This window comes from Homalodisca vitripennis, unplaced genomic scaffold (genome assembly GCF_021130785.1).
Source record: "Homalodisca vitripennis isolate AUS2020 unplaced genomic scaffold, UT_GWSS_2.1 ScUCBcl_540;HRSCAF=2788, whole genome shotgun sequence".
In the NCBI taxonomy this organism is placed as follows: Eukaryota; Metazoa; Arthropoda; class Insecta; order Hemiptera; family Cicadellidae; genus Homalodisca; species Homalodisca vitripennis.
In genome coordinates, this window is record NW_025776691.1 from 32,708 (window position 1) to 60,374 (window position 27,667).

The 27,667-nt window shown below is 31.8% G+C and overlaps 1 protein-coding gene across 1 annotated transcript in view; it reads left to right on the forward strand.

The window, feature by feature from the left end:
* LOC124370841 (extensin-2-like) overlaps window positions 1-26,786 on the forward strand; it is a 50,486-nt gene extending 23,700 nt beyond the window's left edge. The window contains exons 5-6 of the mRNA XM_046829142.1: window positions 24,736-24,796; window positions 26,083-26,786. Coding sequence (XP_046685098.1) covers window positions 24,736-24,796; window positions 26,083-26,786 — 765 coding nt within the window. The remainder of the gene's footprint in view (window positions 1-24,735; window positions 24,797-26,082) is intronic.
* The last annotated feature ends 881 nt before the right edge of the window (window positions 26,787-27,667 follow it).

Below are 27,667 nucleotides of genomic sequence, written 5' to 3' on the forward strand. Positions count from 1 at the left end.
TACCCAAAAAGGACACTCCCTGCAAATTAGGCCGTAGACATAGACGACTGCAGAAATGTAATATTTGTGATTTTAGAAAATATTCCTCACTCTACAAGTAAATCACTGACATGAATCACTTTATTTGTACATAATATTAGTTACACGTCAACGGAATCTCAACTTCTATAAATCTGGCACTAATAAGTGAGTACTGTGCAGCATCCACTGTGTGATTAATAATGTTTGGTATAGAAACACAATATCAAAACTTGACAAGTTAATCATTGGCAAGTTTTATGATACAAATTAACTTTTAAATTCCCCCTTTTTTATTTTTTTATAAATGATACCGGTGACATGAACACCTTACGGAAGAAGACAGCGAAACAGCAGGCTTTTGATATAGTCAACTGTAAAAACACAATGTTTTGTCACATTAGAGGAGTTTGACGGATAGTACAGCACCCATTCTATGATTCACTTAGGTTGGAAAGTGTCATATAATTCTCTGAAATGTCAGAGTGTGTCTTAGAATAACAGCAGGTTACTTTCCAGTCATTAGGAAAATGAACTAAATTATTAGCGTAGAAATTGAATACACAACTTGAGCCCATTCTTCATTTTTACTACATAATTGTTTTTTACTAAGGTTAATTAGTATTAAGGTATACAATGTATAGTTGTAAAATTGCCTATATTATAATGCACTTCATATCCTTCTAATGTTAGGCCTTAAAATTCTCCACAGAAGGCTTATTTGAGGTTTTATTCTCTTAGAGGGTTAATCGTTCTTTCATGTTGTTTTACCACACGGTTATTTAAATAAAAAATATTTCATGACCTAGTAACATGACATAATTAATCCTACGTGCGTGAGATCTCCTGACAAATAAATTTATACGATGTTTAACATCATATTGCATATGAAAACAGAGCAAACATAACTATAACCTTAACTAAAGAACATTCCCGTCTCTAAATTTACATGTAGTATGTTTATAACATAATACATTCACAACCTTAATCTCTTAATGGAAACGCCAGTTTGATCTTCCTACACTATCATATTATCTTATAGCTGTAGTCAGTAACTCTTACCTGAGTGCCCAGACGTAGGTCGTTGTCTCTTCCTCTAGTAGAAAAAACTAATTATTGATGAGTTTGCCTGTTATATAACACAGTTCCGTTCGAACATAACAATCTCCCAAGAAGACTTATTTGGTGGATTCTGTACTCTTAGGACTTGTTTCCCGTTATAATTCAGTTTACAGATAATCATCATTTTATGCTCTTACTGGAATGTCTAATTAACGGTGATTTGGGTTTACCTGGTAATTCAATACAATTTTTGGCCTTGTAATGTACTGCCTTAAAAACCTCCTAAGAAAACTTATTTGACGGTGTTTACTTAAGACTGGATTTTTCGTGATATGTTAGACAATGTTTTATTAAATAAATAACACTAAATGAGGGAAGCTCTTCTGACAACTCTCACACTATTATTTTGTGTTTACTGAGTTTTCTATGGCGATGAGTTCATGACGAGTCGCTGGAATATATAAAAGTACTGAATTTAGCTAAAATGTGATTAAAATAATGAATTAAGTTTACTAAAAAAGTACATGAGAATTTTACTACAATAATCGGTTAAATAGACACCGAATGAACTATCGATTAGAAATATATTAACTATCAAACGTAGATCGTTTGACTTATAGATATATTTATAGTTAATAATTCCAAGCAGTTTTAATTAAATTTATTTTTAATTTAAAAAATTAGATGAACTTCTGCCAATAGCCACCAGGTGAACAGTATTGATAGTTTAGTTCTTGTCCACCAGGTTAATGGCTGAGTTAGTTCGCACTGTAGCCGGTAGGTGCGCCCTTGGTGTTGTGTAACTTTCAGTGAGAAACAATTTTAATCATTAAAATAAATATATAAAGGTTTGATACCATTATTAACATGACATTGTATTTTATAGTTTAGTGGTCAAAAGAATAATTTGGTTGTCGTACATTTGACACATAAAATATAACAACAACTTTAGCTTTAATTACAAACGTTCTCGTATACAGAATTAAAAGTAATATCTTTATAAAAGACTTCATTTGAGTACACCTTATCACGTCGATAGACTGGGAACAACTTACTTGATATATTTTGAAAGCTGTAGTCAGTCATTCTTACTTGAATGCTGAGATACGGCTCCTACGCACATATTAAGTTACTTTCTAATAGTATCCAGTCAGCTTACTTTGATAACAGTTTCTGACATGGTAATATTCTTTCCTCAAAACCTCCAAAGAAGACTTGTTCTTTTGTGTTTTAAACTTGTTTGACTAAATGAAGAAAGCTATACTGGCAACGCTATCACTGTTACCTCTACTGTTGGAGTTGAATTCGTCACCAGAGTACTCAGTGGACTTCAACTGTGGAGGTAACAGTGAGAGCGTCGCCAGAATATATATATATATATATATATATATATATATATATATATATATATATATATATATTGAAGTTAGTGCAATTGTGTTTGTTATCTTTAATTTTTATGTTTTATTATAATTCTTGTATTTTATGGTAAATTTGTAAGTTTTTTAATAACACATGAGTTTTTTTCGGAAAAAGGTGCAGCTGAGAAACGCTCTTAATAAAAACATGTTATTTATAATTATGTGAGAACAGTACTACATGTTTTGTTAGATTCAAATTTTTTAGTATAGAACAATGATTGACCAAGTGAAATGGTAACAATTAACTTTAAATATTCTTTTATCTTGATAAATAGTAAAAGTTACATGATTCTATTTCGTTATATAAATGTTAACCGTTTTCATCAAACAAGTGTGGTATATGATAACCTTGTTTCGACCAATCAGTTTACTATCAAAGAATACAGTCATTTGTTAATGTTGGATGTTAACAGTATTGCTAGTTCAGTTCTTGTCCACCAGATGGACGGCCGAGTTAGTTTTACCTAAAGTCGTAAGAGAAGCTCTTGTAGATGTAAATTTCCACTAATGAAGGTAATTATAAGTATTTAAATTACCAGCAAAATTAAAAAATATAAAATAATATGATAATGTATACAAGTTTTTATTATGATAACTATTTATTGTATATTCTTCAAAATACAACAGTTCGCAAACTGCTCACGGAAATTCGGGATAGCCGCAATACTAATAGTAGCAATAATCATGATCACAAAATCTCCAAACTACAAAACGTATTCGCATTTTCTCTAGTAAAAATGTTTGTCTTAACTATTAGGATGTTGCCCAGAAACAGATTTTAGCGATGTTTGAGAACAGTTCAACACCAACGTAAATGGTCCTGCAAATCCTACAACTGCAACAAAAACGAGTCCTTAGTTTACAAATAAGTATAAATATAATGGAAAATATTATAAAATCGTTTATTGTGTTTGAGATATAACTTTATTGTTAGTTACTAATAATTTTATTCGTCTAAAAAGCTATTTATAATAGTCATTAACAAGTATGGTACAAATGGATGAACCACACGCTATCGTAAAATTATCTGTTTACTTTATATTCTAAATTTTTTAATAATAACATTAAACCTGTATTTAGATGAGACATAGGGGTTATCACTTATAACTCAGAATATTGTAGAGATTATTTTCAATATTACTTTTAAAAATTTATTAGTTTGTTATTTACGTCGACGATTGTTTAGTTGCTGTAGGTTAAACCGTAATTATAATATTACGTCCATTGTCAGATAAAATATTTTTTATAAATTGTGAACAATCTATTTAAATATTATGGCGGTATACAAATATATAGGCAGCCGATTGCTATTAACGTATTTGTCCACAAATAAAACTACGTTACATGGACAAATAAAGTTGCACATACCAACACACTACAATCGTAATGAGCTGAAATTCACCAATCATGTAAGATTGACTGAAATGTAGCTTCCAAATAACCTTTGTAGATATTCTTTCTTTGGAACCGAATCTTAGCAATCAGGTGAGAATGACTGACTAAACTTTCACAAAATGTAATTCCAATAGTACAAAATTATTTCTTTTAATTTGTCATTTACTTGTGTTTGTAGCACCTCATCTATGAATTAAGTGCACCAAAGAGCATGCAAGTGGTTTTCAAAGACCTAGGATATGGAAACAACTCAACTCATTTTCCAGTTATCGTCTGAAAGCGGGTTATCTGTCTAAGCCAACAAGAGGATTTTAATTAAGATCTGTACTCTGTTGTGTTTATGTACACTATCCTTTCTTGTATTCCCGTTCTACCGGGTCATCAACTTGAGAAAATTAAATTAAATATTTTTAACATTATAACACATTTAGTCTATGACGAAAATATTGCAGAACGCATGTCTATTTTTACATACAAACATTATTAAAGACACGATTGCACTGACCTCAGTACTTTCATACATCCATGCGGCTGTCATTAATCAACATAGTAAACTCTGTGGACACCAAATGAAGAGGTTACAGTGTGACCGTTGCTAGGAACGCTTCCCTCATTTAGAACGGTTTGTTTAAGGCATAATATAACCAGTTCAGGAACTGTTATCATCCAAGGAAGCTCACTGGGTAACATTTAGGTAGCAGTTATTAGATATTTCATTATAATGCTAATAATAAGAGGAACGAGTTGTATCTTAGCAATTAGTTAAGAATGACTGACTACAACTTGCAAATTTTTAAATTCATAAGTATCAAGGATATAACGTCATTGGGATACATAAAAATGAATTTTTACCAAATATAAAGCTATTGCAAGTAATTTTGAGAAAAAGAAAGTTTGTAATTTAGCTTATATTTACTGTTTGTATTGTATATATATAATTTAAGAATAACAAATTATTCCTACGAACCATAAAATTTCTAATCAATTTTATAAGTAAACGTGTAAAAATATCTTTAATATTTTTTCAACGTGATTAAAATGTTGCGCACTAAGAAAGATAGAACAACCACAACGCATTCTAAGAATTGCAGTCTAAACCAGCTCAACCAGTCACCTGGTGGACAAGAACTGAACTAGCACTGCTGATCGCCTGGTGGCCATTGGCAGAAGTTATTATTTTACTAAATCATAATGTTTGTTGATTGTGTCCGTGTTTCGTATTACTGATACCACATCGTGTTTCCTTAACCCTGTTTATTGGGGAAATTATGATGTAATATTCTTCCTTTATATGTTTACTGTGAATTATTGTCTTGTAATAATACATTTATTGATTAAATTTACATATATATATTTAGGTCAGACACGACATGTCGGAGAGTATCGCCATCAAATCTTCTCAAATAATACTAATAAGATGCTAATAGTGATGAAAAAACACAATTACGGTCAAAATGAAAATCAGGTCAGTATTTGTATTTACTCATCACAAGGCAAGCAGCCATTTTTTACGGATATTACAAATTCTTTCACTGTAGGAAAAAAATAAGAACTCACTAAGCAGACATTGAACATTAGATCAAGCTGGAAAAAATATCTGTCAGTCAAATTTCAAATTTATAAGTTGGCAAACAATTTATTCCATTCCAAATACTTTTCTCAATACAATATATTTGTAATATCTATTAGAATATACTCCATAGGGGTATACTGGGTCTTCAAATTTAATACAATTCTTATGTTACTTGCAGTGGTCATTTAGTAAACAGTTTTAAGAGAACAACTATAAAATACGCCTTCTTTAGAGGTTTGTTTTAGGGCTGACGTAATTGTATTCTAATGCAGGCAAAATATCCGTTTAATAGATTACGTTTATTACGTTTATAATGAGCTGCATCTCAGCATTCAGGTAAAAATGACTAATTGCAACTTACTAATAATATAGTTTACATAATATGTTTAATGTATAATTACGTTTAATAATAATCTTTTATAAACATTTTAAAAGTAAACCTGGAAACGGGAATATTGCTTAAATATGGTTATAGCTCTGTTTGTTTAGTTTTTATATTTTACAACAGAAACATTATTCTCATAAATATAACAGTTTTAATACAGTATCAGTTTTTACATTGTATCAAACTGTAGCATTTTTATTTTAAATAACAAAAAAATGTTCGTACTAAGAAAGAGAGAACGAAAAAAACGCACCCGACCGTTCACAACCCAAACTAACTCAGTCAGTACTCTGGTGGAGAAGAGATGAACTAGCAATAATGTTCGCCTGGTGGCCAATGGCAGAAGTTATTCCTGTATGGAAATTTAATATAAGGATCAGTGCACATTGTTTGACTACAAGCTGACGATTATACACAAATTTCTGACATCGGGCCGCCACAATAAATAAGCTTTATCCGTCGACATTTAATAAGTGTAACTTGTCTCTGATTTTACTATGGCAATTAATTTAGGACAAGCCGTTGGGATATATGAAAGTACTAAAGTCAGTACTTGTGTATTGTGTTTGTAATATTGTTGGTAGTTTACAAAAAACATAAGATTATAAAATGATTTTTGTAAAAAAATTAAGAAACTGTAGATTTTGTTCATTATAGAATATGTGTGTTATAATGTAAATTACATATTATTTATTTATTTTATTTGTAATTTTGATGATTGGGTGGAACAAGAATACAAGTCATGGATGGGTTGTTCAGAAATTCAACGGAATACAGACTTTAAGAAAAATCCACGTGATGGTTTAGACCCATTACTTGTTTTCAGGCGATCAATAGAAAGTTAGGTGTGTTATTTTCAACATCTAGACCATTTTAATAACAACTACATGCACTTTAGTGTATTTTAATTCACAGAGGAGGTGCCACAATATTTTCTTGTGGAGAACCCGGATGGGATCCAGAAGTAGCTCTCAATTCCAGCTCTAAATGTTCTACAATTTTAACATTATTTTTCAGTCTATAAACACATAAACATGTAAATAATATCATTCTTAAGGTGTTATCTACCAAATTTACTATCTAAATTGTACTAAAGACGTAATACTGTTATAAAATTCATAATAGTTGTGTTTTGACAGAAGTAGGCTTCTCTGAACTGTGTATGTATATCATTTCTTGATTGGTAAACAACGAACATCATATTTTGGTGTCGGAAATATAATTAGTTCAAATCAAAAGTGTTCATGCACGTGCGAAGCCCCGGGCAACCGTTTATTTATATGATACAAAATCTTTGAATACCACACAAAAGAACAAGTCCTACGAGAACAAAGATACCTGAGATAGCCTCTTTGAAGGTTTGTTTGGGTGGAACAATATCAGGTAAGGGCCTGTTTACTGCAGAACTAGCCTTTACTTAGACATTGCAAATACAAAGTACAAAATGTAAGAATAATTTGCATTTCAGCATTTAGGTAAGAATGATTGACTGCAGCACTCAAATTAATTAACGAATAAAAACTAATAGGTATATATAATCTATTACACGAATATTGAATAAAGGTGTTATAAAATTATAACAATTAAATCTGGGAACGGGAACATTTTTAAATAAGTCATCAGTTTTTTTAAATTATTCTGTAGGGCAAGTAAACTATTTTTACTACAGCTAATTTTTTTAATACTGTGTCATCGTAAACATTGCATCAAACTTTTTTCTTCTATTTTAAAATATCAATATTATTTTTTATTGAAGATCAGGGAACAACATCAGCGCATACTATAAATTACCTGTATAAAATAACTCAGCCAGTAACCTAGTGGTCAGGAACTGAACTACCAAGAGTATGTGTCTGGTGGCAATCGGCAGAAGTTATTCTATTTTAAAACAATATTAGTACTAGTACATATCACGAGTTCAGTTGTCAGAGAGAATAGTGATTGTCTGTGGTTGGTCGTGATTGTGATCGTATTTCTTGTTACTGATAGCATATCGTGATATCTTAACCTTGAGTATTGGGAAAGTCTGAGAAAGCGTCAGATTTCCGTCGCTGCAATTGGAGGAAGATGAACTGGAGGTAAAATCAACATTCAAATTAATATGAGTAGTTACACGTCATTGTAAAAGAGAAATATCGGACACCCCCCCCCCCAAATTTTGCAGGATTTTCACGTTATTTTGATACTTTATAACATATTACGTAGGTTTCCTTCAATATGAATACGGTAAGACAGCAATGCAATTTTACCTGCCGGAAGTTATTAATTTAAGCTTACATAACACCAAGTCGTGTAGCCCGTTGTAGTGCCTGACAGTCTGTTCTGACTGATGTCCTCTTTCTTGATTCCTTGGTGTCTGATGGTTTCTTATTCAGTTCAATGACTCACCTTCTGTTAAAAAGTACTGTGTATATCTTGCAATAATCTACTGAAAGAGTTGTTAGTGATGAGTATACTTTCCAATCGCTGAATCATAACATACAGAATATTAAGTTTCAAGCCGTTCTCATTTTCTTTGTCTTTTTTAGGAATTATGACTTTTTCGGATCCTATCTAGGTTTTCGATTAGTAACCAGACGAGGTTATACAATTTGGATTGTAACCAACCTTAGGTTTGTGTAATCGTCTCATGGCTATGGAATATTGTCTCGATGAAACTTGTTTCTAACTCGTGGTTTTGCTCCTGATGCAAAATTACATCTGCAGCTTTTTGAATGATGGTGTGTATTAGTCAGTACGTAGTTTAAGTTTGTTTACCCTTTTGTAATGCATATCAGCTGTTGTAACTGAGGAGTTAATGAATTATACGAGATTAACTCGCCCTTTAGTGTTATACATAAGTAACTGACGAATTTGTACTGAATTTGTAACATTTAATGGTATTCGTATCTACCATAATGTGACGCGAAAACTACTATACTGTTATGTTCTTATATTATATATGAAATTCAAACAGAACAAAGTTAAAATATCCATTCGGGATCTACTCTATGAAATGGAATGCTCCAAAGTGCATGTAGGTGTTGTTAAAACGATTTAGATTGTGTACAATAACACAACTAACTTTCCATTGATAGTTTAAAAACCATCATAATTAATTAATTATAATTTAGTTCTGTATTTTGTTGAAATTCCGAACACCCTCCCATGTTTATACACGGTCAACAACAGTTTTTTTTGTTCATAGTTCAGTAGAAATATAAATTATTTTTCAATCTTTGGATTCATCATTTGTTATAACAACGATGATTATGTAGCTTTAAATTACGGTTTAAGATTTTAAGAATTGCATGACCCTTATATTCAAATAATACTGGCCTAAGAATATGAACAATATCTGTCTACCTTAAGGATATTAAATTCCGACATTTGCAAACACCAAAGAAAACACACTTTATACCTGGAATTCAAAGGATTCTTTGATTTATGTAGTTACAAGTTGAAATTAAACATTTCCTTTTAAAATTTCACAATTCATATAAACTTGACTACACTTGAAATTTTGTGACCTTTCATAGAATCACCACATTATCGAAATTACGAATTTAATAGAATGTTTTGTGAGTAGGATAATATTAATACAATTTTTAATGGGTTATGTTTGGTGTATCATTATTGCAGATATTAACAGCAGTTAAACCACGTTTAAATTGACATTTCACATTAATTTATGAGTAAAAAAGAAAGTTATGGCTAAAATTTGGACTTTCCTACCCTATGATGCCCTTCAACGCAAGTAAGATATCTGGAGTTATTGTGTATAGTACGCGTGTTACTTTTTGTACACATAAACACATTTGAAGTTTTCTTTCTACTTGACGCTTAATGGAATTCACACTGTGCTTTCTTATTGGAACAATGATATATATTTTGACATTTCAAGCACTACAATATTAAATTCAGCAATACTGTATTTTATTTAAAGTATCATTACCTTCATATGTAACTATAAACCTAATATTCTAGAAACTTTTTTATTGGCATTATATGAGCTGCGATTCAACATTTAGGTAACAATGACTGAATGCAGCTTCCAAATAAAACTTATTGTACAGTATAATCCATACGTTTAACCTTACAATAAATACATATATAAACATACTACAGTTTAATCCGCGGATGATATCTTACAAAATATGTTTCATTTTCTTGATCGGTCTTTATTTACTTTTAACTAAATACAATATATAATTCTTACGATAAAGAATTTTCGTATATATTATTCTTTTATTTTATTTTAAAAATGTATGTATTTATAATTAAAATATTAAATTTTATTCTCTTTAGTAAAAATAAGCATCTACTATAGCGCTTTCTACCGCTGGTAACGGATAACTAACTCTGCCTACCATCTGGTGGACAAGAACTGAACTAGCAATACTGTTGAATATTGATCTAAACCCTTTAACTCATCATCCATTCTTATATACAAAGCAATTTACGACGTTTTTGGGTAATTTAAATTACAATATTCACACTACTTGGTCATATTCAATGATAATATAATGCTCAAAACTATAATGCAACGTGAGCAAATGTCCATGAATAAAATAAACCTAAAAATGTAACACATATAAAATTTATTTATAACAAAGAGTTCCAATTCATTTAAAAGTGAGGCGGTATTTCATTAATCAATACTTTTTAAAGTTTGCTTTTCTCCACTATCTGAAACAAATACCGCGATAAAAAAATACTGATGACAGATACTTTGTACCCAGTACCTTACGTGATTACAACATACTGATGTTTTCTCATAATCAATACATTAATAGCCCTGAAGTACTCATATCCATATTTATAGATGCATTAACTCTGTGTGTTTTTATGTATGCATATAACTTATTTTGTTAACACTCTTGGTGTTCAAAACGATTAAGTTCATACGTTTCAGTTTAATTTATCACATTTATGTAATTATATCATTCAGTGTGCCTTACAATATGTAAGAATTAAAATTATCTTGTACATTTTGTTATTTAGTTGCATAAAATATAATTAGATTATATATAATGTATTTTACTTCAAGGCCTTAGTTAATAGTATAATACAGTATAGGGTTTCAATAAATGTATTTTTGTTTGTACTGAAAATAAATGTAGTAAAAAGAGTATTTTCTTTACTATTTACTAGAAAATACGCATAATTACAAACGTTACCAATACCGCAAAACTGGTTTAAGGATTTTACTTATGAAAGTAGGGGTATTAGGAAATTAATATCTAAATCAGTATTATTTTATAGCCTACTCAGCATTGCCGAGTAACGGTATCAAAAGTAGCGATAACTGTTAAGTACTGATTGGCCCATTTGTTAACAACACAATCTATATTTTCTGAAATCTATACTTTTGGTAGTCATGGTTTAAATGCGGCTTTTTAAATATTATTGACTCCTTATGGACTTTGAAAGTACTAATTTCTTGAGAACGTAGTTTATAAAATATTTAACGTTAAACCTGCCAGTGGGAATGTAAAAATAATATTGATTCTTATTCTATGTTTTCCTTTTAGTGTAAAAAGCACACACAACATTTTATTGTAAATACTAAATTTCTATTACAAAATCATCTACTTAAAACCACCATCGTTTTGTAATTTTAATTCTAATAATTAATTACTATAAGGAAACACTAAACATTCGTGTTACCTATCAAATTCAGTGCTATCTCAGCTTCTACATCTACCAAGTTCTACCGACAAGAACAGAACTAGTTCTACGTTCCCCTGGTGGACGACTGTTAAACTAGAAACTATTGTTAATTATAGACTGGTTAGACAAATGAATATATATTGGAATTCAGTGAGATAAAATTCTGGTGTGAATACTTTCTTATCTTTCTCATGAACGTACATTCAGATTAAATGTGTGGAGTGTGTAATTGATCTACGTAAAACTGTACTGTTATTTAGTTGGTTTTTACATAATGTAGACATTTTCCCAAACCCTGTTACTCGTTACTGGTTAGTATCATTGTTCTCCGATATTGTTTCAACTAAATTCTAGGCGGAATAATAAAATAATTGACGCGTGTAGTATTTATTGAACTTTGTAGCTGAAGATCTGACTGCCGAGCAACTCATTGTGTGCCTTGTCTGTATGTAAAATTCAAATTTTTCGTATTATAAATTAGTCCTTTTGTTCGACACATCTATTTTTAATGTGATAAAAAGTAAATTTTTATATAGTAAAGTAACTTACCTGTATTATGTTGTGTTACTTGCTAGTTTAATACAGATATAGTTGTGTTGATTGTAGATGTTATTTTCAACGCTCCTTTAAAGTTTATTAGGTCGTTATTTCAAACTTTACCAATACGGAAAACGCCGTTTGTCTTCTACTTATCAAAATATTGATATTCAGTAAATCAGTATCTAAAACTGTAATATTATGTATGCAGTACTTTCGAGTAATGTTATCAATTGTAGCGAGAACTATTACGTCTTGATTGACCCATCTGTACATAATACAATAAAACTATTTTTAGCTGCAATCAGCATTCAGGTAAGGATGACTGAGTTGCAGCTATCAAATACATTTTAAAGAGCGGGCAAAGATTAGCAATTGTCTTTCGACGTATTTAGTTTATATCAAAATTACAGTTAAATCTACTAACGGGAATGTGAAAAGTAAGAATAATCTGTATTATCTGATCTAAACTTATTATAAAGTAGGTACACAGCATATTGTTGTGAAAACTTAATTTGTATAAAAAAAAATTAAATCAACTACTACTATGGAGTTTTGAGTTTGATTTTATTTATAATAATTCGTTACTTCAAATGAAGAAACGCCAACAACGGCGGCACATGTTAAATTTTATTTAAATTAACTCAGCCTGTAACCTGGTGGGCAGGAGTAGAACTAGTGTTACTGTTCCCCTGGTGGCCAAGGGGGAAACTACCATTCTTACTAATCATAGACTGATTTTAACAAATACATATAATTATATTGAAATTCACCATGAAAAAATTCTTGTGTTTAATAATTTGTATCTTTCCCATGAACATATTTTCAGATTAAATAGCCGTTTATAGCAGATTATAGCCATTATGCATAAGACAATGTTCTATTGATGATAAACATTATCGTCAGTAAATATTGTTACAATTTTATTCTGCTAATAGCCATGCTCTAGCCCTTAATGAGCAAATTATTAAGATAGAAAACACTTTACCACGCATATTTTTTTATTAAATTTTCTCTTTTCTTTTAACATTATAATTACATAACTGCATGGAAAAGTATATAAAATGTTTTTAATTAAATATTTACAAATATTAATAATTAAACCTTGATATTTTTTAATCAATAACATGAATAAGTTACAATGACTATATTTTGTTAGTGAGGAAAATACTTGTATATTACCCATATTTATATGTTTAGAAATATTATTTTTCAGTATAACTCAAATATATTATCTTGAAATGGCTGTCGTGAACGTGTAGTGTAGCGTCCTTTGACTGGCGGGGGTCACGACATCAAGACGAGCGAGGCATGAGAACGGCGCGGCACGACACATGTCCGATATTACTGTAACTAATTTCCGACATTAGAGTCTTTAAATTATTTATTTATAACTCAAAAACACATCTGAAATAAATATAATGTAAATGTAAGGTTATTTCAGAATCACTGATCACGAGTTATATGTTTTGTTTACTTTACAATGATCGCATTGGAAAAGGCAGGAAAACAAATAACACACAGGTTTATTGATTCGTGCTGCTACCTACTAAACAGAAAGGCGTACTAAGTGTACAGGGCTACATTGACAAGTGCTACAACGTAGTAGGTGACGTTGAATGTAACGTGTGGGGATAGCGCGGCAGCCAGCTGTAACGCAGCTGGCGGCTGGCGAATATATACGTATGCCGCTCGGCAAAGGCTAGTATACTTGTTTAATAAATGTAACACGAAAACCGGGATGATAGTACCTGACTACAAGTTGCAGATTATACGGATCAAATTAAAACTTATATTTCACAATGAAGTAGTGTACCTTTTAGTGAAATTCATGCTCTGGAAGTCGACGTTTTTTCTACTTAAGTCAATACATCATTGCGTTTATTTATACCTATTAATTTTTTCACAAAAATTATATTTGAAAAAAAATCATTTTTTTAAGAGTAAGATAACTAACCATTGTAGAAGCCTTAAACCAGTTTTGCCGTATTCGTAACGTTTAAAATAATGCGTATTTTTCTAGTAAACCGTAAGGAATGACTGTTTTAAGTAAATTTATTTACAAATACAAATACATTTATTGAAACCCTGTATTAACAAAATAAAATAACATGGTCGTAAATGTTATGTTGTTTTAGATGTATTTAATATTGCAATTCATATTGCTGATTCTATAAATACCTTTTAGGAGGTATACTTTAAGGTCATAATAATAAAATTCTACTAAACAGGTAATTTAATTTATTTTTCTTTATTGTTGATACGTTAAATCGGTTTTATATCACAAATAAACTAAAATAAGGTCTTGAAGTAAAATAAATTATAAAACATCTAATTATATTTTATACAACTGAAGAGTTTTAACAAAATGTATCAAATAAATTTAACTCATAAATATACTAAGACGCACCTAATTATTGTAAATACACAAGACTATTGAATTGAATTAACATGTAAAAACAAAATCATTTTATACACAAAGAGACTTAACAGGTTAAGTTGTATTGATATTTTAGAAAATAATGAATTACTGCAACCATAAATCGGTATTTCAATATACACTATCAATGATGATATGAGATTTCAGAGCTATAAATGTAATAATTATGAGACAACATCAGTATTTTATAACTATGTAGAGTACTGGATACTAAGTATCTGTCATCAGTATTTTTGCATCGCGGTATCTGTGAAACAAAAGTTTTACGGAGAATGCCAAACTTTACAACGTATCCATAATTAAATACCGCGTCATTTCTAAATGAATTCCAGCTCTTCTTATTTATAAATAATTTTTTGATTTTTGTATAACTGTCACATATTCAGGTTAATTATATTCATTGATATTTGCTCACCTTGCATTATAATTTTTAACATTACATTATTATCGACTATGGCCAAATACCGTGAATATTATTGTATATAATATATAATAATATTGTAATATATAATAAAATGATGGAAGATGGGTCTAAAGGGATAGATCAACAATAAACAGTATTGCTAGTTCAGTTCTTGTCCACCAGACGGAAAGCCAAGTTAGTTAGTTCTTACATTGGTAGGTACCGCCTTTTGTAGTGGTTTAAGTGTAAAATTATTAGTACTTAAATTATAAATATTAAACAATTCTTAAAAGAAATAAGATGAGAATCCATAAAAATGTTTATCGTGAGAATTACATATTATGTATAAATATAAATAAACAAAGGCAGAACAAGAAAATGTATTAAATTTAATAAGATTCGTTTGCGGATTAAATTATAGTATGTTTATATATTTATTCATTTCGGTTTGGTGTAAGGAAAAAGGGAGGCGTAAGGTTTATAATAATATTTTATTTTTAAGCTGCAATCAGTCATTTTTACCTTAATGCTGAAATGCAGCTCATTGGATTGTCATTGAAAGAATTTATTTAATCATAAAGTGGTTAATAGGCCATTAAACTTATTTTGTTATAAATAATCATAATAATAACTATTTTTTCATTGTTCACTATGACAATGTAGGCTATAATTTAAAAACTTTATAATTAAATCGAATTAAATATGTTAGACACGGTCAAAATCTTTTAGAAGAAAGTGTGATCAACGTGGTTGATGTAATTCATACTCCATTCACATTCCGATTTGAGGTCGAAACAAGCGAAGCTGTTCACTCTGGAGCTTTCGTAGGTTCGACTTCTCAAATCTGAAGTCTATAATTTTAAAACCTTCGATTTTAACACCCTAAAATCCTCGTATCCTAAATCGTTTGTTGCTTAAAATACAACGGATGGCCACAATATTAGGTTTATGGTTTAAACATGTAGCAACAGATACGTTCGATAAAATACCGTATCGTTGAATATCATATTGTAGTGCTTAAAATGCAAAATTTTCAGAGTTGTCAAGATATTGTGTTTTGAAGCTACACAGTCTCCTTTATAATAAGTAATCCTACAGTGAAAAATCACATGGGTCAGGTCTGGCGAGCGCGCAGGACAATCAATTGTACCATGGCGACTAATCTATCCATTTGTGTTATTTAAAAAATCTACCGATACTTGGATACCGAAATGTGCTGGGGCACAATCTTGCTGCCAGATGAGCGAATGAATATTAAAAGCAAGATTGTTTCTGAGCTTGGGAACTACTACTACTTCTTGCAGAAACCGTAAGTAACTTTCTGAGTTAACATTTCATTGGTGAAAATAAGGACCAACCAGAAGAGTACCGTACTCGAAATACCTCCCTATACCATAACACCAGGCACATTGAGTTCAGCTTAGACTACGTTATCAGGATTTTACACCCAACCAGTACACGCAGTTTTGCCGATTAACGCGTCCATTTAGTTTGAAACATACCTCATCACACTACAAAATTGATCGCATTGAATTTGGGTCAGCCTCTGAGCGGATAATTACTGTCTCACATAATTTCAATCGCCTATCGGAATCATCCTCGAGAAGTGCTTGGAGTAAAGATGGACGGTACGGCTTAAATTTTAATGGGTATAACATTTTTTGCACGCTTCTTCTTCATATTTATAGTTCAGCAGATGCCTTACGAGTCGATTTACCGGGACTGACTACAAAAGCTTGAGAAGGTTTTCTTCGTTGCAATTAATCGTGGACGATTACACTTCGGGGAATTAAAACGCTTTCTGTGTTTTTAAATGTCTTATTTAACTTCCGCATATACTGTCGAGTGGGTATCGCGACACCTAGATTTGGAATTTGGAAATTTGAATTTACCACTAAAATCTTCAGATATTATAGGAGTATTTTTATTATGCTTCCACAACAACTGAAGGATGTAAACTCCTTGTTGGGTTGTAAACATTTTTAAAACACACACCGAAGAAATAACATTTGCAAAGAGCGTCACTTTACACTAGCCACTGGAACAGACAACATAGAACTTAATCCGTATTGCTGTCAACTTAACATTGTAACCAACCTATCGAAACAAAATATCCTAATAAAATTTTGGGGAAACTGAAAAATGCGTCACCCTGTATATAAAACACACAGTATTACAGCAGTTATGAATTATTATTTCAGTATCAGTGAGGATATGAATAATTCAGGGCTAGTAAAGTAATCAATTCGAGATATTGTCTGTCCAGTATCTTGTAACCACATATAGTACTGGAAACAATGTATCTGTCATAAATATGCTTGTATAGAATTATCCGCTACAAAAACTGGAGTAAAGTAAACGTTACAAAGTATTGACGACCGCCTCATCTCCTAGATCTTCAGTAGTCATTTTTATCTTTGTAGGATTAATCTCTTTATAATACAGATACTGGAGTAAAGTAAACGTTACAAAGTACTGATTACCGCCTCGCCTCCTACCTATAGAGTAGTCATTCTTATCTGTGTAGGATTAATCTCTTTATTATACAGATACTGGAGTAAAGTAAACGTTACAAAGTACTGATTACCGCCTCGCCTCCTACCTATAGAGTAGTCATTCTTATCTTATCTGTGTAGGATTAATCTCTTTATTATACAGATACTGGAGTAAAGTGAACGTTACCAAAGTACTGATTACCGCCTCACCTCCTACCTATAGAGTAGTCATTCTTATCTGTGTAGGATTAATCTCTTTATTATACAGATACTGGAGTAAAGTAAACGTTACAAAGTACTGATTACCGCCTCGCCTCCTACCTATAGAGTAGTCATTCTTATCTGTGTAGGATTAATCTCTTTATTATACAGATACTGGAGTAAAGTAAACGTTACAAAGTACTGATTTACCGCCTCGCCTCCTACCTATAGAGTAGTCATTCTTATCTGTGTAGGATTAATCTCTTTATTATACAGATACTGGAGTAAAGTAAACGTTACAAAGTACTGATTACCGCCTCGCCTCCTACCTATAGAGTAGTCATTCTTATCTGTGTAGGATTAATCTCTTTATTATACAGATACTGGAGTAAAGTGAACGTTGCAAAGTACTGATTACCACTTCGCCTCCTACCTATAGAGTAGTCATTCTTATCTGTGTAGGATTAATCTCTTTATTATACAGATACTGGAGTAAAGTGAACGTTACAAAGTACTGATTACCACCTCGCCTCCTAGCTCTACAGTAGTCATTCTTATCTGTGTTAGATCATTCTGTATATTTTACAGATAAAAATCATTAAAACATCATTAAAAAGAGTTTCTAAAATTACAATTTGGAGATTTAATTGTTAGTAGTTAGAGTTAACTAATTAACGCGGATAATCGTTAATACAAAACTCATTCCGTACACTGGTTAAATTGTCTTTAAAAGGTTTAATTCGCTGAAAATAAGGATTATAACTCACAAACAAATTCATCCGCTAGTTAATGGTTTAACAGAAGTACCCTGTATTACATAATGGTTAAATCATCATGTTCACACCACGCATTATCTTGAAGTATTTGTAGACTTCAGATTTGAGAAGTCGAACCTACGAAAGCTTCAGATTGAACAGCTTCGCTTGTTTCGAGCTCAAAGCGGAATGTGAATGGAGTATGAATTATATCAACCACGTTGATCACACTTTTGACGTGACAACGTCTTAAATTAGGTTGCGGCTCGGAGTCACTCATGAAAAAGTGTAACGCCCGGTAACGTTACGATGCCCGTCCAGTGGGTCCGCCGCATGGGATCCGCACGGGATAAAGCAGATAACTGTGGGTCCGCCGCACGGGATAAAGCAGATAACTATGTTTATTCGTGAAAATGTGGAGTGCTTAGATTCGTCATTTACAACAACTACAACAATAAAGGTAAATAATTGTACACTGATATTTCATTATCGTAAACTATGATTGATTGATTAATTGTTAGATTGACACAAAAGTTGAGAAACTGAGTTTATAGGTTATGTCATACTATTGACAAATGTTGATAGTGTTAAGTAAATTATTAGTTTTTAAATCACTCTGCAATCAATCGTAATTCAGTCGATTGAGAAGAAACAGCGCGTATTGCTAGTCAAACATTTAAAATAACAAATTATAACCTCTAAACCTGTCATAACAGTGCGACCAAACAAACGAACTAAACCGACCAATCACCACGCGCGAAGTTAGAATTTAACTGTGTTTAGCAAGAATTTCAAATTCCAATTTTAGTAAATGTTTTATTCAACTTTACCATTTACAATAAAAAATTTTAATTAATTTCAAATTATGTACAATGTTTTAGTAAACAAAATATATTTCTATAGTTAAAATTTGTGCAATTCTTATTTTCATTCAATTCCTTGTTCCTATTGTGCAATTTAATAATATTCATATCAATAAATATTCTACCGAGAAAAAAGACGTTGTCACGTAAAATCTTCGCCCGTAAAACCGACTTTACAGGCAACCATAATTTTTTTCTAAAAGATTTGGACCGTGTCTGACATTTTTAATTTGATTTAATTATAATATGTAAATTAATACTTAAACAATAAAAATCAAACATTTTTTTAGTGAATGTAAGAATAACAAGTCGCGTTTCCGCCGGACTGATCAACTAAATAATTTGTAGTCATTCCAAATGTTTAGTAGGCTGTAGGAACAATCATTGTCCAAGTATAATTGCTGATTACATTGAATTCTTAGCCCTTCTTGTCTATCTTGAATATTTACACATCATGTTCATATGTGTAATTAATAAAAAAATATAATCAAAAACTAAGGTTTATAAAACAAGTTGTGTATCATTCCATTATTTTATAATATATCGGCTGGACTGACAGTTCGGTTCTTGTCCACCAGGTAGAAGGCCGAGTTAGTTTCCACTTTAACCGCTAGGTGACGCCTTAGTAGTTGTATATTTCTTTTGGAATTAAAAATTATTAGTATTTGAATTTTAAATTTAAACACTTTCTTAAAAATAAATTAAGTATAAAATATTAATCTTTAATTAAAAAAAGTTTATTTAGTATATAGTACAAATAATACAGTGAAAAGTACAATCTGTGTAAATTTTGTGTTCATAACTGAAGTATGCACACATTATTAGATAATTTTTACCTAAATGTAGAATTGCAGCTCATTACGAAGAAAGGATTTCAGTTAAGCGGTGTTACTTTAGTATAACAAACTGTATCGTTCAATTTAATATTTTAGAGCTAAAATGTACGTATAAGAAAGCAAATTTATAATTCCAAAATATATAATTGAAAACTGAAAATGTGTTTATGTGTACAAAAAAGCAACAAAAATACGGTACACAACAACTCCAGATATGTTCCGTACATTGAGGTCAGTTTCTGAACCCCGCAGCTTTTCATTGGGGCATCATAGAGTGGAAGAAAAGTCCAAATTTCGAGCAAAACTATATTTTTTACTCATAAACGTTAAATGCCAATTTAAACGTGGTTTAATATCCATACGATGAACATTGCATTCAATAATGGTGCATGTCGTACAATTTGGCTGAACGTTCGTTCGTGATTACAATAATCGTATGGCTAACCATATTGGCAACAAAAAAATCGTAGAATAATAAATTCGTAGACAGGCTGATTACAATCGTACAAACTTTAATACATGATGGTGGATTGGTTGGTGAGGCTTTTGTTACAGTATCAGATCCTTCGTTACCCCGGTACTTTATTATATATAGATAAGACACAGGTCGATGATGGTGCATTTTTCTTCTCTGTCGTATTGTTTGTCATTGTCTCATTATTTGAGTAATGATATAAGCTCTCGACTTGAAATTTTCTATACATTTTAAGCGAAACCTTGCTGTCTAACTTTGTATAGTAGAGTGACATGGGAGTTACACTTTCCCTGGCTGACACGGGACTTGTGAAGTAGAAGTTGTTTCTTATTATTGTCCCGTATTGTACAACAACCTACCTATGTATCATGATGTTCATATAATGTTAATTTAGTTATCGCAGTTTTATTGTAGATATGTAGGTTATTTCACAAGACGTGAGTTTTTCTGGGAAATAACAGTGTAACTGAGAAAAGCTATTAATATATGAGAACAGTGCTATATGTTTTGTGCGATTCAAAGTTTTTACTACAGAAACAATCATTGACCAAGATAATTATTAACAATTAACTTTAAATCCCTCCTTTATCTTGATAATTAATACCGATTATACGATTCAATAAATTGTGTGATTCCTAATTTTCGCTATAAGAACTTTCATTGAACAAGTTCAGTAATAAAAATGTACTGTAGAATCTCTCCTTTTAATAGCTTCATAATTACTCCTGGTGATATGAGTCATTGATTACAACAGAAAAAATTATATTAGTTTTCATCAAACAACAGGGCATAAACCTAAACTTTAATTCTAGTATTCAGTTCTAATATTTAAGAGTACCAATCCTAATTGCTACACTAGATGTCGTCAGAAATTTTAGTTTAGGTCTTGCCCACCAGGTTAAAGTTCGAGTTAGTTTTGGCTAACGTCGATAGGGGCGCCCTTGTAGCTGTACATTTCCACTAAAGTGAATAATAATTATCAGTATTTAAATTAAAAGTCCAAAAATTTTATAAATGAAATAAAACGTTGTTACATACAAATTTTTATCATAAAAGCTACACATTGTGTACGAGTATAGTTTAAAATACATAAATACAAAGCTAGAGAATTAATCCTTTAAAAAAACTCTTGCTCGCAGATTTAAATCTATTATCTTTAATACTTCTTGGTGCTTAAATGTATATAGGTTCACTGTGTAAAAGCCTAACGGCAGGAACACAGACACAAGTGTAGGGATCCACCCGCCCCACAATCACAGCGAATTGGACTTGGACTTGTATATAGGTGTCACCCTTAAATTTTATTTTCAGGCCATATTGTTTGGAAGATGTGGAGAATTATTTTCACCATAATGCTGAATTGCAGCTCAAGATTTATAAATTTAGTGTAATCAAATAGTGTCTGAGTGGAAGGACATTTTTTACAACCAGTCTTATTACTGGCTATACAACTAAAACAATTGGTTATTGTTTACTATGACACCCTAAATCACTTAAATTGTTTGGCGCTTAAGATACCTTTTATTGCCTCTTTATTACGTTTATTGTTTAAATATGCAGCATCAGATACGTTGGATAAAATACCGTATCGTTGAAGTTCATATTATAGTGCTGAAAATATCTAAATTTACGTGTAAGATAGCATATTTAGAATTCATTAAATATCTAATGGAAAACTGCAAATGTGTTTAGGTGTAGAAGAAAGCTGAATAGTCCAGTGATAAGGGTAAAATTACACCAACATTTGTGTTAGTAGGCCTATGTTATTTTAGATTAAATGCAGTAATATAAAAATAGATCAGCCTCTATTTATGGAGTATATATATATATATAAAGATCAATTTGGAGTTATTTCCTTGCAGATTAATTTCACGAAATGTCTAAACATTGCTCCTACTTCGATGTTAATACGTGACATATGAAGTACTCTTATATTAAAAACTACAAAAGCTAATAGTATATAATAACAGCTAATTCTTCTGTTATCTATAAACTGTAATGAAAAGAGATCCATAAATAATATGACCAGATATAATATATATATATATATATATATAAGATATATAATATATATATATATATATTATAATAATAATATCCAGATATAAGTATTAGTGAAATACTTCTTTGTTGTCATCAGAGCGTTACTTGAGTATTTTTTGAGTAACTTGTAGCGGAGAAACATAAATAATATGCTCAGTTTACTTGTTGGTATTGGCTGTAATATTCTTTAACACAGTCACATTGATGTAAAAATTATACAACTTAAGTCAGTGTAACTTATTTCTCGATACTAATCAATAATTGTGTTGAAATGTGCGGTTTCATTAACATAAACAAAATTAAATGTTGTTCGTTAGTAAAAACGGGGAGGCATATGTGGTTTTTTTTTTTTTACTTTTAATGCTCGCAAAAACCGATACAAACCGCTTTACGGAGAAAAATCCTGCAAAATTGTATAGATCACAAAATATTCAATGGAAGTGACAATGAAATTCCAAGCATTTTGAAAGATTGTATTGTAAACAGCAATGACAATGTATAGTATTATGAAACGTTTAATACACTGTATACATATAGCAATATTTATTGCATTATGGATACGATTTCAACATTGCTATATAAAACATCAACAGAATTGTGAATATATGCACGTATAATAGGGATTATTATTGTTAATAAAATATTAACAAATTTAACAAAATGTAAAATTGATAACCTATTTCAAATAAATTCCTAAAATACTCAATTTCAGAAACATTCGATTTCATGTCCTTTCTTGCTTTCATGTGCAAAATTATCCTCAGTGTATTGAATTTATATGATTTAAAGAAATTACATTGGTAAACAATTTATAAATTCTGTAGGTGTATCTATTAAACATTGTAGAATTATATTGGTTCGAAATTACATTTTATTGGATACTACTCACACTGCGATTAATATATTTCCGATGTGTATATTTTCAATGAGGTCATCATGTATTTATGATAACATGTTTGTGTTTACTACTCTATTGTGTGAAGTATATATTTTAATTCTATATCTATGTACTTATATCCTCATTTATTTAGCTTATGTTGTTTATATCCTTATAATGCATGATCTTTAAAAATGCAACTTTGTCAAATACAGACATGCACGTAAGTAGAGACGTGGTTGTCAAAACGCCTTTTTGAATCAGTGTTTCAAATATTTCACATAGAGAAATACGAATAACCTAGCATTACCCGCCGTTATTTTTAAATTTGTTGAGAAACAACCTTCCTAAACTTTCTGATAATCTACCTGAAAGAGTATTAATTTTAAATCTTTGTTTCAATCACTTTCTATCTAAAGGCATTCTCTCAACACTGCCGATGGAGACCATATGCAATGAGACTTACAAGGTTTCTATCCCTCAAGAACCTCAGTACTGTGACAGTCACAGGGAAGACTTGCTCAACTGAGGACCCGTCATGATTCAGGAGTTACACTTTCCTGGTCTGATACGGGAATAGTATTTCATGACATAGAGTAGTTTTATTTTATTTGGCCCTGTCTTGTACAACAATCTCCCTGTGAGTGTCTTGAAGTCAATGCAAATCCTCAACTTTCAAACTAAAGTTATAAGTGCTTATTTTAATACATGACATACTGTACCTTAAGAAGTTTCCAATCTTTAATTATCTTTATTTTTATGTACTAACATTTATTTCTTGTAGTTTTATAGTAAATCTGTAAGTTAATACTTATAACTTGAGTTTTTCCTGAAAAAAAAAAAAAAACTGTTTGGCTGAGAAACGCGCTTAATAAAGACGATTTCAATTATTATTATGAGAGAACAGTGCTAACAAGCTTTGAGCGATTCCAAAGATTTTATATAGAAACGATAATTGACCAAGTTTAAGTAATAACATTTAAAATTAAATATTACTTTAATCTTGATAAATAAATACCAATAAATAATGCTATTTTGTAATATAAAAAATATAAATAACGGTTATTCCATCAAACAAGTGTGCATAACATAATAACATTGATTCAAAACGAATCAGTTTTACTATCAAAGAATACAAATAATTTCTAATGTCTTTAGATGTCAACTGGTATTTGCTAGTTCAGTTCTTGTCCACAAGATAGAATGCCGAGTTAGTTTTTACTACAGAGACGTTAGACGTCCTAGTAGCTGAACTTTTCACTAAAAGTAAGTAGTTATCATATTTTAAATTAAAAATTCAAACTAATCTGAGTGAAATAAAATTGATTATGTATAACATTTTATATGATTACAGCTATAATAATTGTGGGTAGCAAGAAAATAAAATTGTATTTAAAAACATCTCCCCTTGCATGATTGAAATTGAGTATATTTATATAGTTATTCTGCCGCAATTTCCTTTCGGGATAGGACCAGGTTATACAAATCTTATTATTAATTTATTTGGAAGCTGGCCATTCAGTCACTAATTATTAACATAAATCACTGAACCGGCAGCTCATGACTTAAAGATGATATCTAAATTATAAAGTGAATGGCTGTAAAGGTAACTTATAAACTATGAACAACGTAAGCAATGAAATTTGAAACATTTACTATTGGTTTCAATGACTATGTAAAATAAAAGTCATAATTTAAAAACGTAAAACATTTGTTTAACACCTAAATATCTTTAAATAGTATTGTGCATAAAATATCTCTTATGCCTCATTATTAGTTTATATTTAAATTATACAGCAAACAGATATGTCGATTAAACTAACGTATCGTTATAATTTCTTAGTGTATACTGGAAACGTCAAAATGCATATTGTGAAACCCATATAAAAGTTGTAGAAAACTGCAAATAAGATTACAGTTTAGTACAGAAAAAAGCTGAAATAGTCCAGTGATAAGATAAAATTAAACCAATATTCGAGTTTAAATGTCTATATTATATTAACTGCCGTAATATAAAGGGGAAAGGATCAGCCGTTTCGTGTTCATGGCGTTGATGCCATATATATGTATGATGTATATATATATATACACATGAAATTGGGACTTGATTCCCTTGAAGATTAAATTTTTTAAATGTCATACACTTTGCTACAACTTATCATTCTCTAACTAGTAATATTACCAATTTTATCTATAATTCATATAACACTGGTATGATGGTGTTTTTCAGACCCATGGAGCTCATGATTACAACTAGGAGTCAACTACTGAAGTACTGTAAGCAGACCTGCCGGGAGTGGGTGTCTGTAAACCAACTGACTGCCAAGTCGAGCCTGCAACTACTAAAGACCTAGATGAGATCTCCAACTGAGACCTCAGCGGTCCCTTAGAAAATCTTTTTACGTAACTAAGAAAATGTTAAATTTATTAAACAAATGATAATTACAGAGTAGTGAAATCACAAAACACATTATAAAAGTAATATACTGAAGACAAAAAGCCAACCAAAGAGTGCCAAATAAAGGAGCCAACCAAAAAACCCACACAACAAGCCTAACAAAACACCAAAAGAAAAACCAATAAGCCCAACCACCCCCAAACAATCAAAAAGGCACAAAAGTAAGAATAAAGACAAAAACAAACAACAAAAGCCAAACACATCACGACCAAAGCACACCAACACCAAAAGCACCCATCCCCGACCTACACCCTCCCCCCCCCCTCCCCATCCCCCCCATCCCCCATCCCCACCTCGTACACCCCCCTCCACATCCCCCCCCACCCCATCTCGCCCCACCCCGCACTTCCCCCATCCCCCTCTTCCCACCCACCCCGCCCGCCCCCCCACCCCCACTCCCCCCCCCCCCGCACGCCCCTTCCCCTTCCCCCCCCCCCCCCCCCCGCCCCTCCCCCCCAGCTCCCCCAACCCACCCCCCACTCAAACCCGACCCCCTCCCCCACCCCTCCCTCCACCCCCTACCCCCCCCCCCCGCCCCCCCGCCCCCCCCCACCCCCCACACTCCCCCCCCACCTCCCAGGCTCCACCCCCCACGCCCCTACCGCCTCCCCCACCCCACCCCTCCACCCCCGCCCCAGTTACCCCACCCCCCCATCCCTCCCCCTCCCCCCCAACACCCGCCGCCCTTCCCCCCCCCCCCCCCGCACCTCACTACACACCCAACCAAGCACATACCCACCCCGCCCCGCCTCCCCCCCCCCCTACCGCCCCCACCCTCCACCCCCACCCCCACACGCCGCCATAGACGACTCCTCCTTAGCACTTATATGCCCTCTGCCCTACCTCCACCGAATCTTACAAAAACCTACAAAACTACCACACAACACCCCGCATTAACACAGAACATGACGTTCCCGAAAACAAGAATTCTACGACCAAGACTTTGTCATGCCGAATTCCAATAATGTATACTACTCCAACTCAGGCTACAATAATTTTAACTGTTGGCCCACTAAGCGAATGCAAAACAAGTTCTTATCCTTCCACCAAGTTTAACACCACCCGGAGTTAGTTTTCCCTGAAATTTATTAGGTGCCAGTGTTTGTTTTTTTGTTTTCCCCGGAAGTAAAAATTTAATAAAAAAATTATAATTCAAATTACAAAACCATGGCAGTATTTGGCAAGTAAATACTATTATAATCAAAATTTTTAGTATTACATATAATTGTTGATTAAAGTTTAAAAATAATAACGTTAGAAATAACACTCAATCTTAATTTTCTACATTCCGACTAGGAGGTTTAACGTTAGTTATTTTAGAAACCCTCGTTCAAAGAAATTCACTAAAGAAAGATATTGGTTACAAAGGCCTTCAGGACTCAATAATGTTTGAAAACTGCATTTGAGTCCATTTTACCAGTAAAATAGATTGTTTGCTAACAGAAGTGAATCAGTAACTTAACAGTCCATCGTTACTTGGCAGTACTGAGTATAAAAAAATGCTGGTTTAGATACTGACTAACCGAATACCCCTATTCTCATAAGTAGTAGCGTTAAACCAGTTTGGTGGTATTGGTAACGTTTTAAATAATACGTATATTTAAATAATCGTAAAGATATATTTATGTACATATATTTTAGTAGGCATACTAGGTATACTTTAAGGTCATAAAACAAATTTCTACTTTACTGGTAATTTAAATTTCTTTTTCTTTATTTTTGGAGTTTTATAACACGAATAAAAATAAATCTTGAAGGTCTTGAAGTAAAATACATTA